This window comes from Xylocopa sonorina, unplaced genomic scaffold, assembly GCF_050948175.1.
Source record: "Xylocopa sonorina isolate GNS202 unplaced genomic scaffold, iyXylSono1_principal scaffold0076, whole genome shotgun sequence".
Classification (NCBI taxonomy): domain Eukaryota; kingdom Metazoa; phylum Arthropoda; class Insecta; order Hymenoptera; family Apidae; genus Xylocopa; species Xylocopa sonorina.
Genome location: NW_027490147.1, coordinates 236293 through 257548, shown reverse-complemented (window position 1 = coordinate 257548; position 21256 = coordinate 236293). Strand labels below are relative to the sequence as shown.

Sequence of the window (21256 nt, the reverse complement as noted above, 5' to 3'; positions counted from 1 at the left end):
CTTATATACTACAAAATGGTTCAACGACGAACCAATCAGCTTACTACCTTCTCCTTGGTGTGGAGGTGATAGCTACCCGGCAGTAGGGATAAGATCCCGAAAGGAACTGTTAGGGTAACGCTTGAGCTATGCGGCTGATCGACATATTAATTAGTCATTAGCTATTGAGTTAAGGCATCAAAGGTGTGAATCATTACAAGTTCCAAAACAACCTTTAAGGCCCTAATCCTGGTACCTAGGAAAATTAAAGTAATTAAAAAAGGGAAGTAATATTTGGAAATGCTAAAAAATAGCTAGTTAATTGCGTCCCTACCATAAACTTGGTACCAATTAAGAGGGCGACCATTGTCACGATGCGACATCTCTTAATTACGCCGAACACTGGAATAGAGTATTAGTTCATGTTGTTTCAAACAAATTAGGCAGGGATAATACACGTCGAGCATATGAACGGAGTTTGGAAGATGAGGAAATACCAAAATTTTTGGTATTTTCACGCCGCATCGGTCGTAATGACTTCCAGTTTAACCACAAAGCTTAGGGTAGCTTTTTGATGCTTCAGCAAAAGCAAGTCAGATACATTGCTCAACGATACTTTGCTAATTGGACCCATGATCCAGGATGCGTTATTTTCGATCATTCTCAAATTCCGTTCACATACTTATGCTCTCACTGCAGATGTAGAAAAGATGTTTCGGCAAATTAGATTGCATAACGATGACAGAAGGTTTCAAAAAAATTTATTACGAGACTCAATGATCAAATCGATAGAAACATACGAATTAAACACGATTACGTAGCTCAGGATGAAGCAGATAGATTTCCCACAGCCAGGTTTCATACCGCGTTACAAGTTAGACACGACTTAATCTAATTTGCAAATTCTAGCCATTTTGCACTTACGCCAATGGGCGTTTAATGACGCTAAATTAGTTGCTGATCTGCATGGGCAGCACCAGCGAAATACATTTTATCTAGATCCATTGGAGACAAAGAAAACACCAGGTATTTTTTGGAATCCATATCCTACTAAGCGAGCAATTTTTTCGCAGATTTCGCAATTATTTGACCCTCTCGGTTTAATCGCATCCGTAATTGTAAGGACAAAAATTCTTATACAGCAGATGTGGATTTACATAGAGCGAGAGATTGACTGGTATCAATACGCACCCCAAGCTATACATGGTTTGTGGTTAGAAATAAAAAACGAGCGATATTCAAGTCAAGTGATATGGTTACAACTGCATGGCTTTTTTAATGTAAATGTAATGCCAACGAGAGTTGCGTATGGCACATGCATCTACATTCGGTCTACTAGCCATAAGAAACATACAGTACATCTCTTATGTGCAAAATTGAAAGTGGTCTCCCTAAAAAATAATTTCCCTGCCGTAGTAATTAGAACCTCACTGGCTCCGACTTATCGAAACGTAGAGTTATTGCAGCATTATACGTCAATCGTGCGCCTCAATAGAACGATGGCGTACGTTTTGCGTTTTATTAACAATATAAGAAACAAAAATAACAAGCACACTGGAAAATTAACAATAGATAAAATTCAAAAAGCACACACTCACATTACTAGATTAATACGATTACATAGTTTCGCAGGAGATTTGAATAATCAAGAGAAATATCAGCCAATTAGTAAAAGAAGTAAATTAAAAAATTGAAACGCATTCATAGACGATAGCCATATTCTTCGTATGTGGAGTAGGTTGAGGCACGTTCCCCTCAAATATGCTCAATAGCACCCTATTACATTGCCACATAAACACCGTGTCACCGAATTAATCATACAGAAAAGACACTTAAAATATTTTCACATGAAGTACCTTGTATGCGGTTAGGCAAAATTACTGGCCTATAGCCGGAAAAGCGCAAACAAACAGCTAATACGCAACTGCACATGTTGCTGCAAGTTCCAACCCGAGATACCGTGTACTATACAGGGTGGGTCAGTAACTATTAGCACCTCAAATAATATATCTCCGAAACTGTAAGCTTCACAGAAATTTTTGCTGATACAAAATTGCACAGTACAAAGGGGCTCATCCGTTGACGAAAATGAAGCATACGTTTATAGTAGGTGCTCAAAATGATGACCACCGCTTGCAATGCACCAGCACATTGCATTCTTTTTACGGTTGATTGACTTGCACGCGTATAGTGTCACGACTTATTGACTATGATGCCACACCATACATTCACAGATCATTGTTTTTGATGTTCAACTTGTCGCAGCCAATGTAAATTTCCCGCTGCCCATAAATGCATGTTATGTAAATTAACATGCCCGTGATTTGTGAATGTTGCTTCGTCACTAAATAAAACGGTATTCAGAAAATACTCATTGTTTTGAATCTGACGTAGTGCCCATTGACAAAACTCAACGCGATTCATGAAGTCGTTCCCATACAATTCTTGGTGAAGACTAACATGGTACGGATGAAATTTATGACGACGCAAAATGCGAATTATACTCCTCTTACTAATGCCAGATTCGCGTTCAATTCGTCGCGAATTAATGTCAGGATTTCTAGATACACTTGCGAGCACATTGATTTCCATTTCTTCGTTAATTACTCGTTTTTGGCGTTTACTTTTACGAATACTTAAGCTACCGGTTTGCCTAAGTTTGTCACACACATTTTTAAACGTTTGTCGCGAAGGCTGAGGCCGATTTGGATATCGTTCAGCATACAATTTTTTCGCCCTTACAGAATTTTGATGGCATTCGCCATAAATAAGAAGCATACCGAATTGCACTTCAAACGAATACATCGTGTCGGATTGCATCCGTTTTTAGACTTACTTCTCGATAGAAGTTTTTTCGGAAGCTCGTCCGTTACACCTCCACCGTGCAAAGAGGTGGATACTATTGGCATTTGCGAAAAAGATGTAAATTATCAATCAGTGTACCCTTTCGAGTATCCTTCGCACATTCTTTTGTGCCCGAAGCGCGCAGTGTTTATTCACACTGAAGTAAAAAACGGTAAACATTATGCATTCCTCTACTGTTTAAAATACATGTGCAAACAAGTAACTATTATCGCCTTTTTTTACTTTCTATGACCTTCAATGACATTATGTTATAGCTCGTTGAATTCGTTTTAAGAAAAAACATACCGATCTATCTAAAAAAAAATGAAGGTGACCTTCGAATGTCCGGCATACCCCCACTTACGAAAAAACTATTTCCGCCAACGGATGGCCTTCTTTGTACTGTACAATTTTGCATTACCAATAATTTCTATGAAACTTATAGTTTCGAAGACATTTGAGGTGCTAATAGTTACTGCTTCACCTTGTATAATGGGTGATTTACCGGAAAGTAGAGTAACACCTACTCGATCATTTGAGATTGTAGGAATAGATTACTGCGGTTCTTTCCTCATAAAGGAGAAAAAATTTCGGAATCAGGAAAAACTGAAGGCTTATGTAGCAGTCTTCCTTTGTTTTACAACAAAGGCAATACATTAGAACTAATCACCGATTTAACTTCAGACTTATGTTTAAGAGTATTGAAACACTTTATTGCACGGAGGGGGAAACCAAGACATGTATATTCGGATAATGCCACCAATTTTCTAGGCATGCAAAATGAAGTCGCACAAATTCAGATATTAATACCATCCAAAGAATGCAAGAACAGTACGGACCATTTTCTTACAAGAGAAAACATTAAGCGGCATTTTGAGTGGCGGTCTCTGGGAAGACACGGTTAAATCTTTGAAAAACCATTACTACAAGACAGTAGGTGACGTAATGTTTACATACGAACAATTTTATACATTGAGAGCTGAAATTGAAGCCGTTCTTAACTCTGACGCCCACTCTTCTCTGACCGTAATGATCTTCTACCCTTGACACCAGCCCACTTCCTCTTAGGTGATTCATTAGCAAATTTACTGGAGCAAGATTTTCTCGACGTCCCGATTAATAGATTGCCACTATGGTAAAACACTAAAAAAAATGAAGCAGAACTTCTGGAACAAATGGCAGAAGGAATATTTACAACAATTCCATACCCGCGGAATTCACGTGTGCGTCACTCGAGGATACACTCGGTACCTGCTGGTGACCGAAGATTAATTAGCTAATCAGTTTCGATGTCCGCTTCCCTCGCCAACTTTCGTGAATTTCCAATAGACAAATCCGCTTGTTCTAACGAATATAATACACACCCAATAGACCCTTCGTTGTGACACCTAAATTCATTTTAAGATAGTTAAAAAAACATCTGTCGTATTAGACACTGTGACGTGGGAGATGTCACAAGGCCCTTTCCAGTCTGGCTCGATGATCACCATCCATGCACGGAAGGAGTTCACAATACTCGCGGTAGGTTAAGTTATGCAATTGCAACTCTAAGAATCGTTGTAGAGTCCCCCTTTCTCGTCCCATCTCCTTACCTGAGAATGCATGAGAAGGCTCCAGAAGACTGACGTCTCAACGAGGAAGGAGGAAGACGCGTTGCTACGGAGGGTGTGCGTCAAGGCAGCAGGAAAAGACTTGACGGTGGATAAAAGTCGAGTAACAACGAGTTAAAGTCAATGTCAATGTAAGAAAATCCGAGTGCCATCAGTCGCCTCCGGAAAGAAACAATTGCCGAGATCCACCGATCGATGCCTTAAACAATGCCGAAACGCACAGCCCACCCCATCAAGGAGCCCCGGGAAGGATCACGAAAGTAGAAGAGAAAGAACAATGATATTGAGAAGAACGAACCAGGATCTGTAACAGCGGACGAGTGAGTTCTGATCCACTAAAGCGTGTCCTTTTTCTGCCCTTATTGCGTTTTTTGTACCTTTTTTGCAATATAATTATAAACGATAGCAGTGACCGAGTGTGTCGACAACCGGATTGCGTAATCAGTTTATGCGAAGTACCCCGATCGCCCTCCGGCGTGGTAAGCGTGTGGTGAATCGAAAGCCGCTCGTCGCGTTTATTTCGTAATTACCATTATAATCCGATTTACCTCGCAGCTTCGAAGTCCTCCCGTTAAATCGGCTATTTTGCGTTCATGAACACGCGAAATACTGTAATTAGTCGAGTAAATCGTAGTTTTCATTCCCAGTTTTTTGTTGTATCGCAGTGCGAACTCGATCAGCATTGAAGTACCTATAAATCGTTTCCGTATTCACCTGATTAGTCCCTCCCCGCGCTCCCAGGACAAAGAACAGCCCGCGGTTTCCCGTCGCAGGATAAAGCAGATATTAATTAGGACTAATATCATACAAATAAAAGATTTTGTTTTTATTATCTTATAATAACATTCTATCTGAGCGAACATTCTTTTGAAGGAACTGAAGAATTCCAGCACATCTCAGCTCGTATGTTTAGATAAGAATGAAACAAAAAAGATTCCCCGAATACAGTGGAATTGATATTTGCCGAGCAAAAAATTATTAAAAAAAAAATTTGTTCTCAAAAATTGCTCAGCTTTTTGACCCTTTAAGTTTACTAGGTTCCATAACAATGTATGCCAAATTATTTACAGGAGAACTGTAGAAGGCAAATCTAGATTGAAACGAATCAATTCCACAAGTATTAAGTCAGATTTGTCAAAAAAATCAAGTTAATGATAACATTGATCACAATTTAACGGTATCTCTTCATTTAAAAAAAAATTTGCAATTAAATGTTGAGAGAAGTTTTGCTAATTAACGGTATAACAAAGATGTTTATTTTGAAAGTGGCGTAAGTCGCTGTACTCAGGAAATTAATTACGAGGCTTAGTGGAAAACAAATAGAAAAGCGAGATAAGTGTGTGTCAAGTATTGTTTTGAATTGTTTTCAGTACTTTTTAAAAAGCTGTGATCAGTGGGCTTATTTTTATAAGTGGAAAATAATAGTGCAGTTTTGTAAATTATATTATAGTCATATCTAATATAGTACACATAATTAGCATTATTTTATTAAAATTACTTTTATATGATGCTATCAAACAGTGAATCATATGAAACATATTTATTTCAGTTATGGAATTAGGTGGTTTTCAAAGCGCATTATTATTTTATAGAAATATTCCCTGTAATACGAAAAAGCGTTGTGGCGGCCTTCCGACACTCGCCACTAGAGGGACAGCGCCACCTACAGTTTCCTGAAAGTACCCGATGACCTATGCATTCCGATATATATCAATTCTGACCTGTCCCTAATATCCCAGCGTCTAAGGCAGGACCTGCTAGGTAGCCTTACTGATGAGTCTACTATCAGGCCCAGGACGAAATGTTCTTCCCCTCTCTTTTCCTTCCTTCTTTTCTCTTCCATCTCTACAGCAAACTGAAACATCGTCACTTCAACTGGTGACCCCGATATAATCTGAACATGCAGCCTACAATACATGAGGACAAGGAAGCTGTTCATCGAACATTTGACCTACGACGACAGCCTCGTGAACATCTGGAAGGATGAAACATTTATCGATGGACTTTTGGGTACCGGCGCAGCACGCCGAAATCGTAACCCCTCTCCTAGGGTGGCCATGCCTCAACGCCGAGCCCACGACGATCTCGCAGAAGTCCGGACCTGCATGCGAGGATCACTGGGACCTCACGGCATTACCGCAAAGCGCGACGCACTTCGTCGTTTATACACGGACCATCCTAGGACAGCCGAGGAGTATACGACTGCTCAGCCCAGGTTTTCTTACAGCGCGCTCGCCGGTTGGCTTGAGACTTACTTCGCCTTGGCTTGAACACTACGCCTCTGCCACGTTCGAAGAGCAGCTCATATGGCACCGTGGTTACTACACGACCCAGAAATCATTCGAGGTTCTACACACCATCGTCGCACCTGAGGGAACATCTCGAAGAACGAAGAAGCACAGCCAGATATCGTTCATCATTAACAAGGGGGTGATGTGGCAGCCTTCCGACACTCGCCATTAGGGGGATAGCACCACTTACCTGATGACCTATCCATTCTACAGCAAACCGAAGCACTTCGCTTCAATCATATTCTTGGATAAGCCATTCATTAATATTCTCCGTAACTTGTACATTTCTATTAACTATTTGTAAGAAAATTTTCTAATACTTTTATACTTTAATATATCAATGCATTTTTATGCTCATTACTTACATCAGTGTCGGATTTGTGAACATTATGCTATTAATGCCTATAGTTAATACAATCGAACTTGAGTAACTATTATTACGATTCTCGTATTGAAAATAACAGGAGATTGTATAGGAAATAGTTAAGTGTCGACCAACAAAGAATATCTTTAAAATAGAGACAATAAGCGATATGTGTACGCCATAAACAGTTTAAGCGCTTATTCAAGCGCTATTATCACTTAGCCAACCGAATGGGGAGATCTCTCCGCTTCAAAGATAAGTCGCTGGATGACCGATCGGGTAGATCTTCCACTTTTATCTTAGCAACGCTCAGATGCCACTATGTTTACCGCCTTTCAATATTATCAATCATTCTTGACTTAGAATTGTTCACATATGAATTATGTTATTCTTCTGCAGTTATTTTTAATGTTATTTATAATTAGTTATCTGTAACCTTATTAATTTTGAAGATCTATTATTCTTTTTTTGCAGTAACAATATGTAATTCAAGACTGTTACCACTAAATATAACTGTTCAAACGCGTAACAAACGCGTTCACAATATGATGATTCTTCGTACTCAGTTAAATTCGTCTCTTGCCGCAAATAAATATATTTTTTATTTCTACGTACTATTTTTTATTTCTCCGTATATCTATATATATGTATATTTACCGGCCAAAAGCAGAAACACTGGTGGGCACCGGAAACGGTAGACCGAGGCTAAGACCCCTAAGACTTAAATGAGGCGGTGGAGGATGTAGAAATCCTGTGGCAGCAGTAGAGGAAGCCTGACATGCTGCTGATGTCCCAGGATAAGATGGTGGCATAGAGCATGTTCTTAAAGGTCGACGATGTCTCCGCATTCGCCTCTCTCGTCTACGAGCATCACGAATACCGTCAAGTTCTTCCAGTGCTTCTGGACCACTTTGTAGTGGTAATTCCGTTTGTGCCTCCGTTGAAGTGAAAGATCGCACATTATTCCGCGATTCCTGAAAAATAAAAAAACTAAATAAATTAAATCTGGTTATAAATATAAAATATTTCAAAATTACGCAGTCACATAGTTGTTCCTACCGTTAAATATGACGGTTGTTCTATAATGACATTTGTGGTATAAATAGTATTAGTTAAACAAAAGTATTGTAGCGGCTACGATTTCACGATTTTTAGAAATCGTACATTTTCGGTCCGAATTACAATGCGTTTCCACGGCCCAGCGCAGGCCTGGTCGCCGTGGGTCAACACTTGGCGACCAGGCCCGCGCGCTATCCTAATCCCGACATCCGCCTGATTAGTATCCATCCTCGGAACCAAGCAATTGTTTTCCCCATAGTTTCTTCGCGATTGAGCGTTGCCCAGTCGTGTACAACATATCTTCAACATTGGTTTATTTATAACCAATTTTCGATCCTTGCATTTTTCTGGAAACGTTTACTTTTCTTGTCCGCGCATCCATCCTTTCCGTCCTTGGTTTTTCAAATCTTTTCTATACGCATTTTTAAGGGGCGACATTTTCGCCTTCGCGTCAGTTCGTTCAAAGCTTTGAGTTTGTCTAGAACTTACAATTCGTTTAGAAACTTTAGCTTGTTCAGAACACTCTAGTAGCACAGCGGAAGAATCATAGCCGTAACACCGCTCCCGTTAATAAGCATCACCACTATCGTCATTGTTATTGTTATCGTTAACTTTGTTATTAAAATTGAGAGCAGAAACTGGGTGTGTTATTTTTCCCCGTACACCTTATATCTAAATACACATCTGGGGGTGTGCCTAGTGAATTTAATTATGAGAAGCTGCTTAAATATTATAACTGTCATGGATTAATTTGTGTTCCGACGGACGGAACAACAAGAAAAGTTTATTATACGTTCGAGGCTGTATGATTATTTTTCAGATTAAGACGTTTTAAGCAATCTCGTCAACTACCGCGATTTTTTACATGATGCATTTAAAAAATTTTAATTTTGACTTATTCAATAACTATAGCGTATTATAAACGGGGTATTTCTTAAGGATCGATTCAATATGTATACGCAATGGGACTTCAAACAGAGCATCGTAACGAAATCTTGACCTTTGGGAAATTTCCAGAATGCGAACCTACGTCACAAAATCCCTACCACACCGGCTCAGCGATTACCACCCGCGCACGGAGGAAAAAATATGTATAGTATGTAATCCGAAGGTTATCTTATAAAATTGTATAAGTAGAAGCCCCCGTAGAGTCTCCGTTCCAGTATGAGTGAAAAGGCACTAAAAGACATTCCTGAAGAGGCCCGCACCGATAATCCAAAGGTAGCCAGAGAAGACCCCCTGCGAAGGCTGGGTGTCAAGGTAGCAGAAGGAGATTTGACTATGAGATCACTCTCCACTCCAAGATCCCGGGGGGGACCGTGCCGATCCTAGCATAGCGTAGCGTAGCAGCCCCGTCTATTCCATAGGGCGTGGGATGATAGCCAAATTCCCTCCTAGTCTCTAGAGAAAACACCAGTCGCCCCGGGAAGAAGCATTGCCGAGATCCGCCGACCAATATCGAAATACACAGCTCACCCCACCCCACCAATTTGAGAATCACTACGATAGACCACCAAGATCATTGACTACGGCCTTGCTCCCTTAGCGAGCGGCAACGTGAGCGATAAACAAAAGAATTCAATAGTTAGCGTTAGTCTATTTCATGTTCGGTCTGATCTTACTGCTATTCATAATACTTTTTTGTTTTTTCTCTTCCTCCTGACGAGCTCTAAAAAACTAGCGAGTCGACATATCAGTCAATAGACAACAAAGAAATTGAGACGAACTCTGTTAGAAACACGGACGACTTGTAAGAGCAAGCGAACGGACGGTGCCGAACGATATAAGTCAATCGTTAATATACACGCTTGAATACTTCCATACGATCGGGAAATACCAAGTAATGAATAACTTGTCGAAAATTAGTTTAGCGGACAACGTTGCGAGTAACCGGAGGCGTTAGTTCCGAGCGGCAAGACGTGACAATTTGAATAACTGAAATAAAATATAATCTTTTAATTTTTAGTCTTTTTTTTTATAAATGAGTATGCCTAAAATCTAAATAAATAAATGTCCTCTAATTATTGCATGACAAATATTTTCTATTTTATTGTCCATGCTAAAATCTGCCTTATTCAATGAAACTGTCTTATTATGAACGTTAATTTGAAAAGCGGTAATTTGACCGCTTTATTGGCTTTATTTAACTCTTACATTTTGCATAACAAAATAAATATTGAAAAAAGACAGGGATACGCAGAATATAGGGCTGAAATAGCCGAATTATTATTGAAAAATACACCATTACCGAACTACGAACCGTAAAGGACGATTGTCAAATAGAGATTTATCAAAAAAATTACAGGCTCAACATTGGAGTCATTTTCCCAAGCATATACATCCAACGCCGTCAAACCAACACCCAAAACGAAGATGTGTAGTTTGCACAGAGCATGAACAACGCAGTGAGACAACGTGGGAATGTAAAAAGTGTAAAGTTGCATTTACACTTTTACCACTGGCAGTACCAACATGTTTTGAGAGATACCATACCATATATAGTCGGTTACCCTAACGGTTGTGTTTCGTGACCCTATACCTACCGAACGGTAACGACCACCACCATCTCGGAATCAAAACAGCTCGCGGATTGGCTCACTGCTGAACTCCGAAACCGTATATAAGTGTATAATTTAGAAAATAAACCAGTGTCAAATTATACCAAGACCAACTAAGGCGACTAAACATATCAAATACATTATAGAGTTGGATTTATTGAAAACTCTACCTTTTCTTGGCACTCATCAACCATTAAAATTCTACCAGCAAAGATCGTCCGAGATATTCCACCCGAGCATTCATGCCAGGAGAAATTAAAGACGCAACATTGATCCTTCGAGCCGGATTCAAGATTTTCTCTTAAATCTGCATTCTACGGAAGCGGAAACAACCACCACTAGAACGTACGGAACATCAGGCTTGAAGGCCTGCAACCACCGACGCAACTGTGGACATCAGCCAGTTGATATCTCAATCAGCAACCGACTGAGCTGGACTCATCAACTTCTCTTCTGTTCCGGAACCGACTGGAACCCCAGGTTGTGAAACCTGAACCCACCAACGGAGCAACGAACTTTCTTCGACTCCTCACTCAACTCTTTGAGTGAATCATTTAACATCAACGGTGCCCGAATCTGGATCTTCTGAGAAATGCAGACATCATCACTGCTGTGGACCAGGAAAGAACGGCTGCGTAACCGTATAGAATGAGCGTAACATCCAGCAACTGGGAAATCAACTACAAGCCACATCAGACGACAGCCGTAATTTCTGTTCAGCGACGAGTAAGCTTTTGACTCATCTTCCTTACATTCGAATAATTATCCTCCTAAACGGCTACAATGTCTGTCGATGTTAGGTTGTTGATTAAGACACGCAGTCTAGTAAAGGTACAAACTACGCGGATATTCAATTACATAAAACAGTCCGAGTCATTAGAAAAATATGTCTTAGAAGTAAGAAAACAAAAATTAGAAGGACACTACAACTCCTTCGTCGAGATACAGTCACAAATGGACGAACAGAATGATAGTGTAGACCATGATTTAGCGCAGACAGAAATTGAAAACCTATATTACAATTGCGCGGATTTTATAAGTAAACATTTATACGAAGCAGAGTCAATTGCTAGGGTACCTAACCCTATGATTAGCGCTAACCCTTCAATAACAACCGCGAACACAATTTTGCCTAAAATTCATATTCGTCCCTTTAACGGTGACTTTGTGGAATGGTACAATTTCTTTGATATATTTAAATCTCTAGCATACGAGAATGATGCTATACTCATTACATATAAATTCCACCTCTTAAAATCATATTTGATCGGAAATACGGCAGGCATTACTAATTCGTTGAACGCGACGGAAGAAAATTATTTCGTAGCATGGAATTTAAACCAGAAACGGTATAATCAACCGAGGAAAATAGTTCAATGTCACATACGAGCTCTTTTTGAATTGCCGGATATAGCAAAAAATTCTTTGACTTCCCTTCGCGTATTTGTCGAAAGGGCCGAAATGCACATCAATGCTTTGAATCTACATTATTACGTCGAAATTAGGTAAGACTACGTGCACGGAATAGGAACAGTCTATTGATGAGGATTAAATTCCGACATATGAGGAGTTACTAGCCTTCTTGCATAAATTCTCGCGTGATGCTGTATCGGGCAATTTGTTTTCGGCAGACCACTTGGAAGTAAAGAATAAAGGCACAATTGCAGATAGATCAGGGCATTCGAAACCCCGTAGTCAGTCGCATAATTTAGTAACGACTCAATCTATACCTCGATGCGTGGTATGCTATCAAGGACATTATATTCTGTATGTTCAGCAATTAATTGTCGACAATGTAACAGGCAGCATCACACACTATTACATTTCCATACAGTTAACGATTCGGATAAAATTCAAGGAAATCATCAACCGACAACTGCAAATTCCAGCACTAGTCCCTCACCGGTTGTTTTAACGTCCAGGAGCAGTGCTGAAATATTATTATCAACGGCACGTGTTAAAATTTTAAGTAAAGATAATAGGGAGCACGACTGTCGTATCTTATTTGATTCCGGATCACAGTCAAACTTCATAACTGACAGATTAGCTAAAAAATTAAACCTACCTCAACAACATCTCAACTTACGAGCTGCCTAAGGTTTAGGAGAACAAACCAGTAGTATTAAATACCAAGTATCGGCTTAAACCAACTACCGGAGATTTTACCTGTCAAGCTAACTTCTTAGCAATTCCCACGATAACAGGAAATTTACCCTCACATCAATTCGACCCAAAGGGAGTTCCAATCCCAGGACATATCAAATTAGTCGATTTACAAACCGGCAGAAATAGATCTACTGTTAGGAGAATATTTATTTTATAAATTGACAGGAGTAGGTCGCATTAGATTACCGAACAATACTGCGATATAACAAAGAACCAAGTTTAGGTGGGTAATATCAGGAGATGTAGGCGAGTATAAATACGAGGATTACCAAAAAACACATTGTCATGTATCGAATTTAAAATAATGATATCGCGAAATTTTTGGAGATGGAGGAAGGTCCTCTTAAACACCATTGGTCTAATACAGAACAGGCGTGCGAGAAGCATTTTCTAGAAACCGTTCAACACACTTCATCTGGCCGATATATATAGTCAAATTTCCATTCAACAACAAAAAATCAAACTTAGGAGAATCGTACAGAATGGCACTCAAAAGATTTTATATGTTAGAACGAAAATTCGAAACCAACCACTTGCTTCGAGAACGATATAGTCAATTTTTAAATGAATACTTGATGCTAGGTCATATGCGTGAAATCACACATATCGCGAAAGGCAAGTCAATAGCACTCCTCTTCGACAAAAAAGAAGCATTCGACAATGTATGGTGAACAAGTATACTTTGAAATTTGAAAAAACTCAACTTCCCGATGAACTTATACCAGCTAATCAAAAGTTACCTCTCCCAATGCTCTGTAGAAATAACCAGTACAAACAATACTGTGAAGAGAAGCGCAGCGAAAGTATGCCCGCAAGGCTCCATTCTTAATTCTACCATCTGGTAATAAAATCTCTTGGACTAGAACCCATGGCCTACGCCGACGACATAATACTCGTGATCGGTGGTAATACACGAAAAGCAATACAAAATAAAGCAAACAAGCTCACAGAAACCTTCACTAAATAGTGCAATAACCAAAAGCTCAGACTCTCCCAAAATAAGACGAAAATGATTTTACTAAAAGGGTTTTTAGATACAAAAAGACCTCCCGTTGTTAAAATAAACCAGAGCTCAATTAGAATGACACAACAGACAAAATACCCAGGAGTAAATTTCGGAACTTTCAGACTGAACGTCACACCTCACATAAAGCAGAGGGCAAGCAAATGTAAGATAATTTTCAACAAACTCGCGCACGTCGCGAAGGCGCACTGGGGTATATATAACAACAAGAACATGATGTCAATATACAAGGTTGTATTCTTAACGATCATGACGTATGCCCCGATGGGCTGGGAAGAAGAAACATACTTTTACGGGTAATTAAGACATGTAAAAAACTATCTCAACCGAAGCATTTTTAGTATTAGTGGCAACTCCCTCAATAGAACTCGAAATACAAGAAAAAATAAGCCTTTCAATCAATACAAGAAGCATCTAGCACTAGCAACAATAGAAGATATTTAGTAGATAGACGCAAGAAAATATTTATAAGAAATCGTGAAACACAGCTAAGAAAAACCTCTATAGACACATGGCAGACGTAGTAGGCCACGGACAGATAAAGAAAAAAAAAACATGAATACGTCCAGAACATCGAAACACGCCTCACCTACACCTGGATCAAACCAAACTTCTACGTATCTCAAGGTCTCTGATAGGGCACGGAAAAATTAGAAAAAAGTAAGAGGAAAGATGCACATTGCTCACGGATTTATGCTCATGTGGAACTCTCGATTCGACATAACACATAATTTACGACTGTAAACACTACACAAACGACCGTAAAATCCTACCAGACTCAATAAAGAACATACCTAAAAATTGACCATGCGAATTAAATGAATTAGTTACAGAGTAATACTGCAAATATTTTGATGATTTTGCGAATCAGGTCATGCGCGCCATGGAATTAGAAAGTGGGAACGAATCTGTACATCAGATGAAAATAAAATGTAGAAACGCACGATACATACCTAGCACAAGTCACATATAAACGATAAAACGATACAAGCAGCCGCAAGAGCAACGCAAGCCACGTCACTCGCAATAGAATACGTGGTAGAACCGTCGCATACACAACATCGACATGCATATTCCTTCAGAATGTGTTAACGCCAATTAACAACAATTACTGGTATATAATGGTATAGGAGAAAACCTAGATACAGCAGAGCGCGACTAGTGCTCAGAAATGCTCGATTTAGGCATTCATCTCAGTTTAATATAGGTGAAAACTCAAATATTAGCTTCGTGTATTGCATCATAATTGCATCAACTGATGACAAGTGAGATGCGTCATCTTGTTGTACTAAAGCGTCTCTTGTTGCCTGAAGTGCCATTGCAGAAACCACACGCTAGGACGCTGGACTCACAATATCCACATATCCGAGCGATGCTAGCCATGTGTGATTTTTGTTTCGCAAATAAGCACTGTGCACTGTTTGTGCAGAAATGCTGGCGCCCGACTTCTCGACATATCTCGCCTCGTATTACTTTTAGTACAGAGATGATATCGAGGAGCATCTCAGGCACCTTGAGGTGGTGTTTCGTTCCCTGAGAGGAAGAAGACTCTTAGTTTCGTTACATGCTAACGCTCCGTCGTCACTCTGGGGGCCACAGAGTACAGAGGATAGAGGGGATTCGTCTTTTACGTCGGACACTCGTCGAGCCGATTGGAAGATTTTCACATAAGTCATTTCTGATATCCGTGCCGCATGGATGCTAGGTAGAAGAATATTTGGAAAATCTGGCCCGTGGTAGACTCGCAAATTAATAAAATTGTGGCCGCACTCGCCACTAGAGGGACAGAACCGTTTACACTTTCCTGAAAGTACCCGATGACCCATTCTTTCCAATATATAGAAGTTCTGAACTGTCCCTAATATCCCAGCGTCTAAGGCAGCGCCTGCTAGGTAGCCTTACTGATGAGTCCACTAGCAGGCCCAGGACGAAACGTTCTTCCCCTCTCTTTTCCTTCCTTTTTTCTTCCTCCATCTTTACAGCAAACCGAAGCAGCGCAGTCGCTTCAAAATTAAAGAAGTCCGCGTATCGCTTATGCCGTGCCTTTCAGGGGAGAAGAGATGAAACAGCTCGCCAGAAAAAACTACTTAAATACAGCTTATCTTTGCAAGAATATAGTAGGAAGGTGAAGTGGGCGATACTCGTAAACTAACAGCGATTTGTAATGTCGAACGGAAACTTGGAGCCTTGGAGTGTTGTATACAAATTCCAGGCGAACAAACTCCGAGTCGAGAGAGTCCTCAGTACTCTCCAGTGTGATAGTGAAACGACATACGATTGTCGTGAACCTGCCAGCTTGTTCTTGAGCGCACACATTCCAGCTGACCGGGAAGAAGAAGATACCGCCGCCGCTCCTTTCACGGAAGCAGAAGTTGCGAGTGCCCGATCTGCCCCCTCTCAGTTATAGACAAACTTCTCGAGAAGCTTCTTAAGAAGCGTCTCTACCAGACGTCGTTGGCTACTACGAAGGTTTCCGATTGACAGTTTGGGTTCACACCCGGGAGGTGGACGAAGGACGCTGCGTCGTGAAGCTGCGCCGCATGGCCGATGCCTCCGAGCATCGACACGGTTTGGTGGTAAAGTCGAGCTCGGCAAGTTGCTGATCAAATACTCCAACGGTATAGTTCGGCCACAAAGACTAAGGCAATCATCCTTAAAAGTGGCCTGATCGAAAGACCAGTCATAGGTCGCAGAGAAGGTGCGCACCTGCCCGTCCCAACAGAAAACGCAAGGCCAACTTTACCGGAAGATCGCCGACAATCCGTATAAGAAATACAAATGTCAAGTTTAAGTCTACTTAAACGCAGGTATGCGTGTTAGAACCAATTATAGATTAAACTATAGATTAAGCCACAAGGTCGGGTCGCTATTTGGGAAGTGAAGGAGGCTGGCGAGATGTACGTGGACACTGGGATAGAGTTGAATCTGGTAACTGGTACTTACCGCTGGATATGGCGGAATGGTAATAAAAGCGGACTGGTTAGGGGTGTCGAATGCAAAAAGGCTCAGGCGATAAAATAATATAATAATATGGCAAACCTCGTGAACAAATTCCCACAAGGTTGGCCGCCGGCTGCATGAAGCCGAATCATTACACCAAGCAGGTATTGCCGAGGCATGACAACTTCATGGATCGTCTTTTGACGTACGCCGTTGCCGATTGTCTCATCCCGGCGAGTAAGTAGAGACGGCCAGCGGTAGTGTCGTACTTAATGTCGTCACCAGAGGTATTCTCCGCGCTTACCGACTTCAGCCAGGAAGTATTCTGGCTGAAGAAGTACCTGGAGTAGGTAAACGTCATCGTAGTAATTAAAGTAATCCGTCATTCCCTCTCATTCTCTTGAGAACCGCTCACCCTGGCGTTGTCGGAGCGCCAGAGCATGGCAGAGCAGCGCTGCAAAACTTCGCAGTTAACTGCTTTTATTGTTTTCTTTTCAGCAAGGTCAGCAGATTATGAATGCATGAGAATAGGCAGTGGGCCCGCCTCTCTGAGATTCCCGTAGGTGACGCATTACTTTACTATTTTCTGTGTAAAATTGCCGGCTGCTCTAATTATTTCATTATATGGTTAGTAACAGTTAACATCGTGGCTTAATCATATACATTCTGTAATATATAGATAACTTACGGAAAACAAATTGGTATGTTTGCTTATATCATAAATTTTTGTAATGTTTTACTTACAATTTGAATTTAATTCTTTTCAGGGTGAGTGTGAAACGTTTGAAAGGAGAACAGTGGATAAAGGAAATAATTGAGTCAAGAAGTGATTCTGATTAAGAGAGTGAATATTATTTAGCATTTCGCAAAAGGAGGAAAAACAATCGAGCGCATATATACTTAGCACCTCAGAATTTGAGGATACAGAGGAATTAATACTCCTGGCATCAAATGGACTTTTAGGAAGTTTAGCCCAAAAATTCATAATTTTACGCCACAACATTTGGGACTAGTAATAAACAATTTAAAACGTTCATTAAGAATTTTAGATTACTTCCAGCCGCTTTTTTCTAAAGATTCAATTATTCAATTCATTGTGGAAAAAACAAACAACTACTGATGTCGACAAGTTAAGAGATATCACTTGAAGGTTTCAGAAGGCACAGAATTGAACGAATTGTATTGCTTTATTAATGACGTGAAATAAAAAGTTCCCTTTAAAGGAATATTGGTGTAAAGATAGACTTCTCCAAAACGATATTTTCAGTGAAATTATGAGCACGGATTGCTACTTTTCATTATTAAACATGTAGCTTTTTACGGATGAAGTCGATCACATTACTGATCGTTTATGCAAAATAAATGAAGTAGGGGAAATGTAACGAATATCATATACCAACGATTATGTATAGACGAAAGTCTGCCGTAAAATTTCACCTACGGTTGATTAAGGAAATATCACGAAACTATCATATGTAGTATGGAGGTACGGGTTAGGCGACAGAAGCAACAGAGCCTCGACTTGGCACTACTTTATTAAACTTACACTAAATTATTCTCACTAAATTAACACCAAGAATTATAAAAACGGTTCGAAGTAGTAAACGCGGTGTATAACGGTAAACGATACAGCTGATCGCGAACGAACGTTTACTGGAGCGACTGTTTTTAACAACACACGATGCAGAAATAAAAACTGAACGAATGCGTGGCCGGGCTGCTTGTTTATACATATACTATCTTCGTTTTGCGATTTTTCAGTTTCTCGAAACATATCTTTTCCGCGAGTGCTGTCGTGGCGTCGCCTCTCGTCGCGAATGTTCATCAATATCATCGGTGCAGCAGCTACCTACTCAGGAAGTAATTATCTCATAAGGCACATAAAGAGACATTTTCCTTCAATATACCATTCGAGGAAAAAAAATTGAAAACGAAGATGCATTGTATGCACGTCTGGTGGTGTAAGACGTGTAAGAAATTTAAAAAAAAGCAATGGCCGACTCCAGCCAGAATAGGAACTGACCGTGCAATAGAGCGTGCAATAGGCCTGGTCCAAGAAGGAGATAAATCTGCTAAAAATACTAAATGAACGCTTCAAAAATTTAAAGCAGATAGTAGATGTAAAAATTATACGGAAGAAAACTATCCGAGAGACAATTAAGATTAGTTGCGTCGGAGAGCTATCAATCGGCTCCTCAGCAACTCTCTACCAGTACAAGATGGAAAGGTGTAACAGAGCCTTTAAAAACTCCAGAGGACGCACAGTCTACTGGAGGATAAAAAAACTAGGTGGACAAAAGTCAAAATCTAATAATTTAAATCGAAAATAGGGTCATTTGATAGGAAACAAACCAAAAGTTAGAGATTCGCTCTTATTTTCCGTTTTATGTTGCATGGAATGGGGGGGGGGGGGTCCCCCACCCACTTCCTTGTTACAGGCCGTTTGACGTGAGTCACCTGAGAAAGATAAATGCAGATCTTAAGCGTGTTACGCAATAGTTACCTTTGTAAGACTAATTAGAGCTGTAGTAGGAAGTATATTCTTTAATTTTTTTTTAATTGTATTATAGACTTTCCTTATTAAATTACTATTGAAAATGGGACATAGAAAGAAGAATTTAAAAAAACAGGATGTTTGTAAACTTTGGCAGAGAAAAATTTTATGAATATCATTAAGTCACGCCTTAATTTAATTTCGACGCCCTTAATAACCGTAAGATGTTTTAAACGGGGTATTTCCTGAAGGTCGTTCCAATATATGCACGCAGCGGAACTTCGAACCGTGCACATAACGAAACCAGACCCCAAATCTTGGCTTTTGGGAAATTCTCAAAACGTCACCAAAAAACTTCAAAAATTTCCACCAGATATCCGTCCGTACAAGTATCTTCCCACCCTTCTGAAACGAACGCGCGCTTCGCGTGCATAAAAAGGTGTTGACGATACTCGAAGGAACACTGACTCTTACCGATTGGTAATTTGCATTTTTCGGGCAAATGCTAATAGTGTCTATCATCCACACAAGTTCTCAAAATACTAGCAAGTCGAAAGAACTGTCATTGATTACCAAGCTAATAAGCAACAACAAAATTCAAACGATTGTGAGACGTAGTTTGACGGGACGATAAGCAACAGCAATTTTTCTGCTATTTTCGAAAACCATGTGGACATTTTATCTCGGGAGGATTTTTTCAACATTTGGTGCGCAAGTTCGAAAAAAATATGTTCGGAACAGATTTTCGAGTAGATTAGAAATAAATATCAGCCTGCAGCCCTTACTGCAACAGAGATGTACCAGATCAAAAACAATATCAGTCTTATATTTTCCATAATTAATAGTAACTGTGAGAAGTCAGGACGAAGAGCGGGTCGTTTTAGACTTCCATACAAGAAATGGATTTAGTTAGTATTTTTAGAGAATTTAGTTATTATTTTGTTACATACCGAAAACACTGTGGCGGCCTCCCGACACTCGCCACTAGAGGGACAGCATCGCTTACAGTTTCCCGAAAGTGCACAAGTACCTATTCGTTTCATATATATATATACAGCAAAAATTTCTGTGAAACTTATATTTTCGAAGATATCTGAGGTGCTAATAGTTACTACTCCACCCTGTATATCGCAGCATGATATCTTCAAGATACTGGCAGCCACGTGCGCCGACCATTCGAGGATAACGATTGTTGCCCGCGAGAGTTCGAAACGTCCGCCCTCCGTCCCGTGCGCGTGTATCTCGCGTTGCTCTTCGATTTTTTTGCATAATACTCATCGATCTCGCCGTATTCACCGTGTTATTTTTGCCTCGAGACAATAAATTAAGAAACCGTATCGTTTCTCGCGACCTGAGATTTCCCATGCGTTTTCTCTCTATGCGTTTACCCACTCTATCACTAACCTCATTTTCTGTTACTTTACCCCCTTTCGATTTATGCGATCTTGTTACGCAGCAACACCGCTTTGTAGCTGGTGCTCAAAAAATTGCCATTGTGCAACTACCACCGCACCCGAACACAAACGGCATTAGAATAAGATTATTGCGATCGCTCATTTCTCTTCTCCGTTTAATCTCCCGATTTGTATTGTATTTTCCCCTAGTATATTGTATCTGGATAGGGATAGGGATAGGTTATAAGGATAGGTTTTCTTTGCTTTTCTTTCTTTTTTTTTTCTCAATTTTGTTATTCCTTGTATTATATTCATATTCCTCTCCTATTTTCCTATTTCCTCTCTTTTAGCGCTACACATCATCAAGCATTAAACTTGTGGAGGAGGGTTCGTTATTTGAATGATCTGACTAAGTCGTAGGTTGTTCACTTTTCTCTTTATTCTGGAGCGACTGCACTCGGCAAGTTCTCGAGATCAACTGCCTTTTTTGGTTGCCTCGTGTGCAGCCGCGTTTGTACAAATACTTTGCGTTG

General features: G+C 40.1%; 1 protein-coding gene across 1 annotated transcript in view; it reads right to left on the bottom strand.

Moving 5' to 3' along the window:
* LOC143432259 (uncharacterized) overlaps nt 1-21256 on the bottom strand; it is a 132325-nt gene that overhangs the window by 52534 nt on the left and 58535 nt on the right. The window contains exon 2 of the mRNA XM_076909035.1: nt 7746-8062. Coding sequence (XP_076765150.1) covers nt 7746-8062 — 317 coding nt within the window. The remainder of the gene's footprint in view (nt 1-7745; nt 8063-21256) is intronic.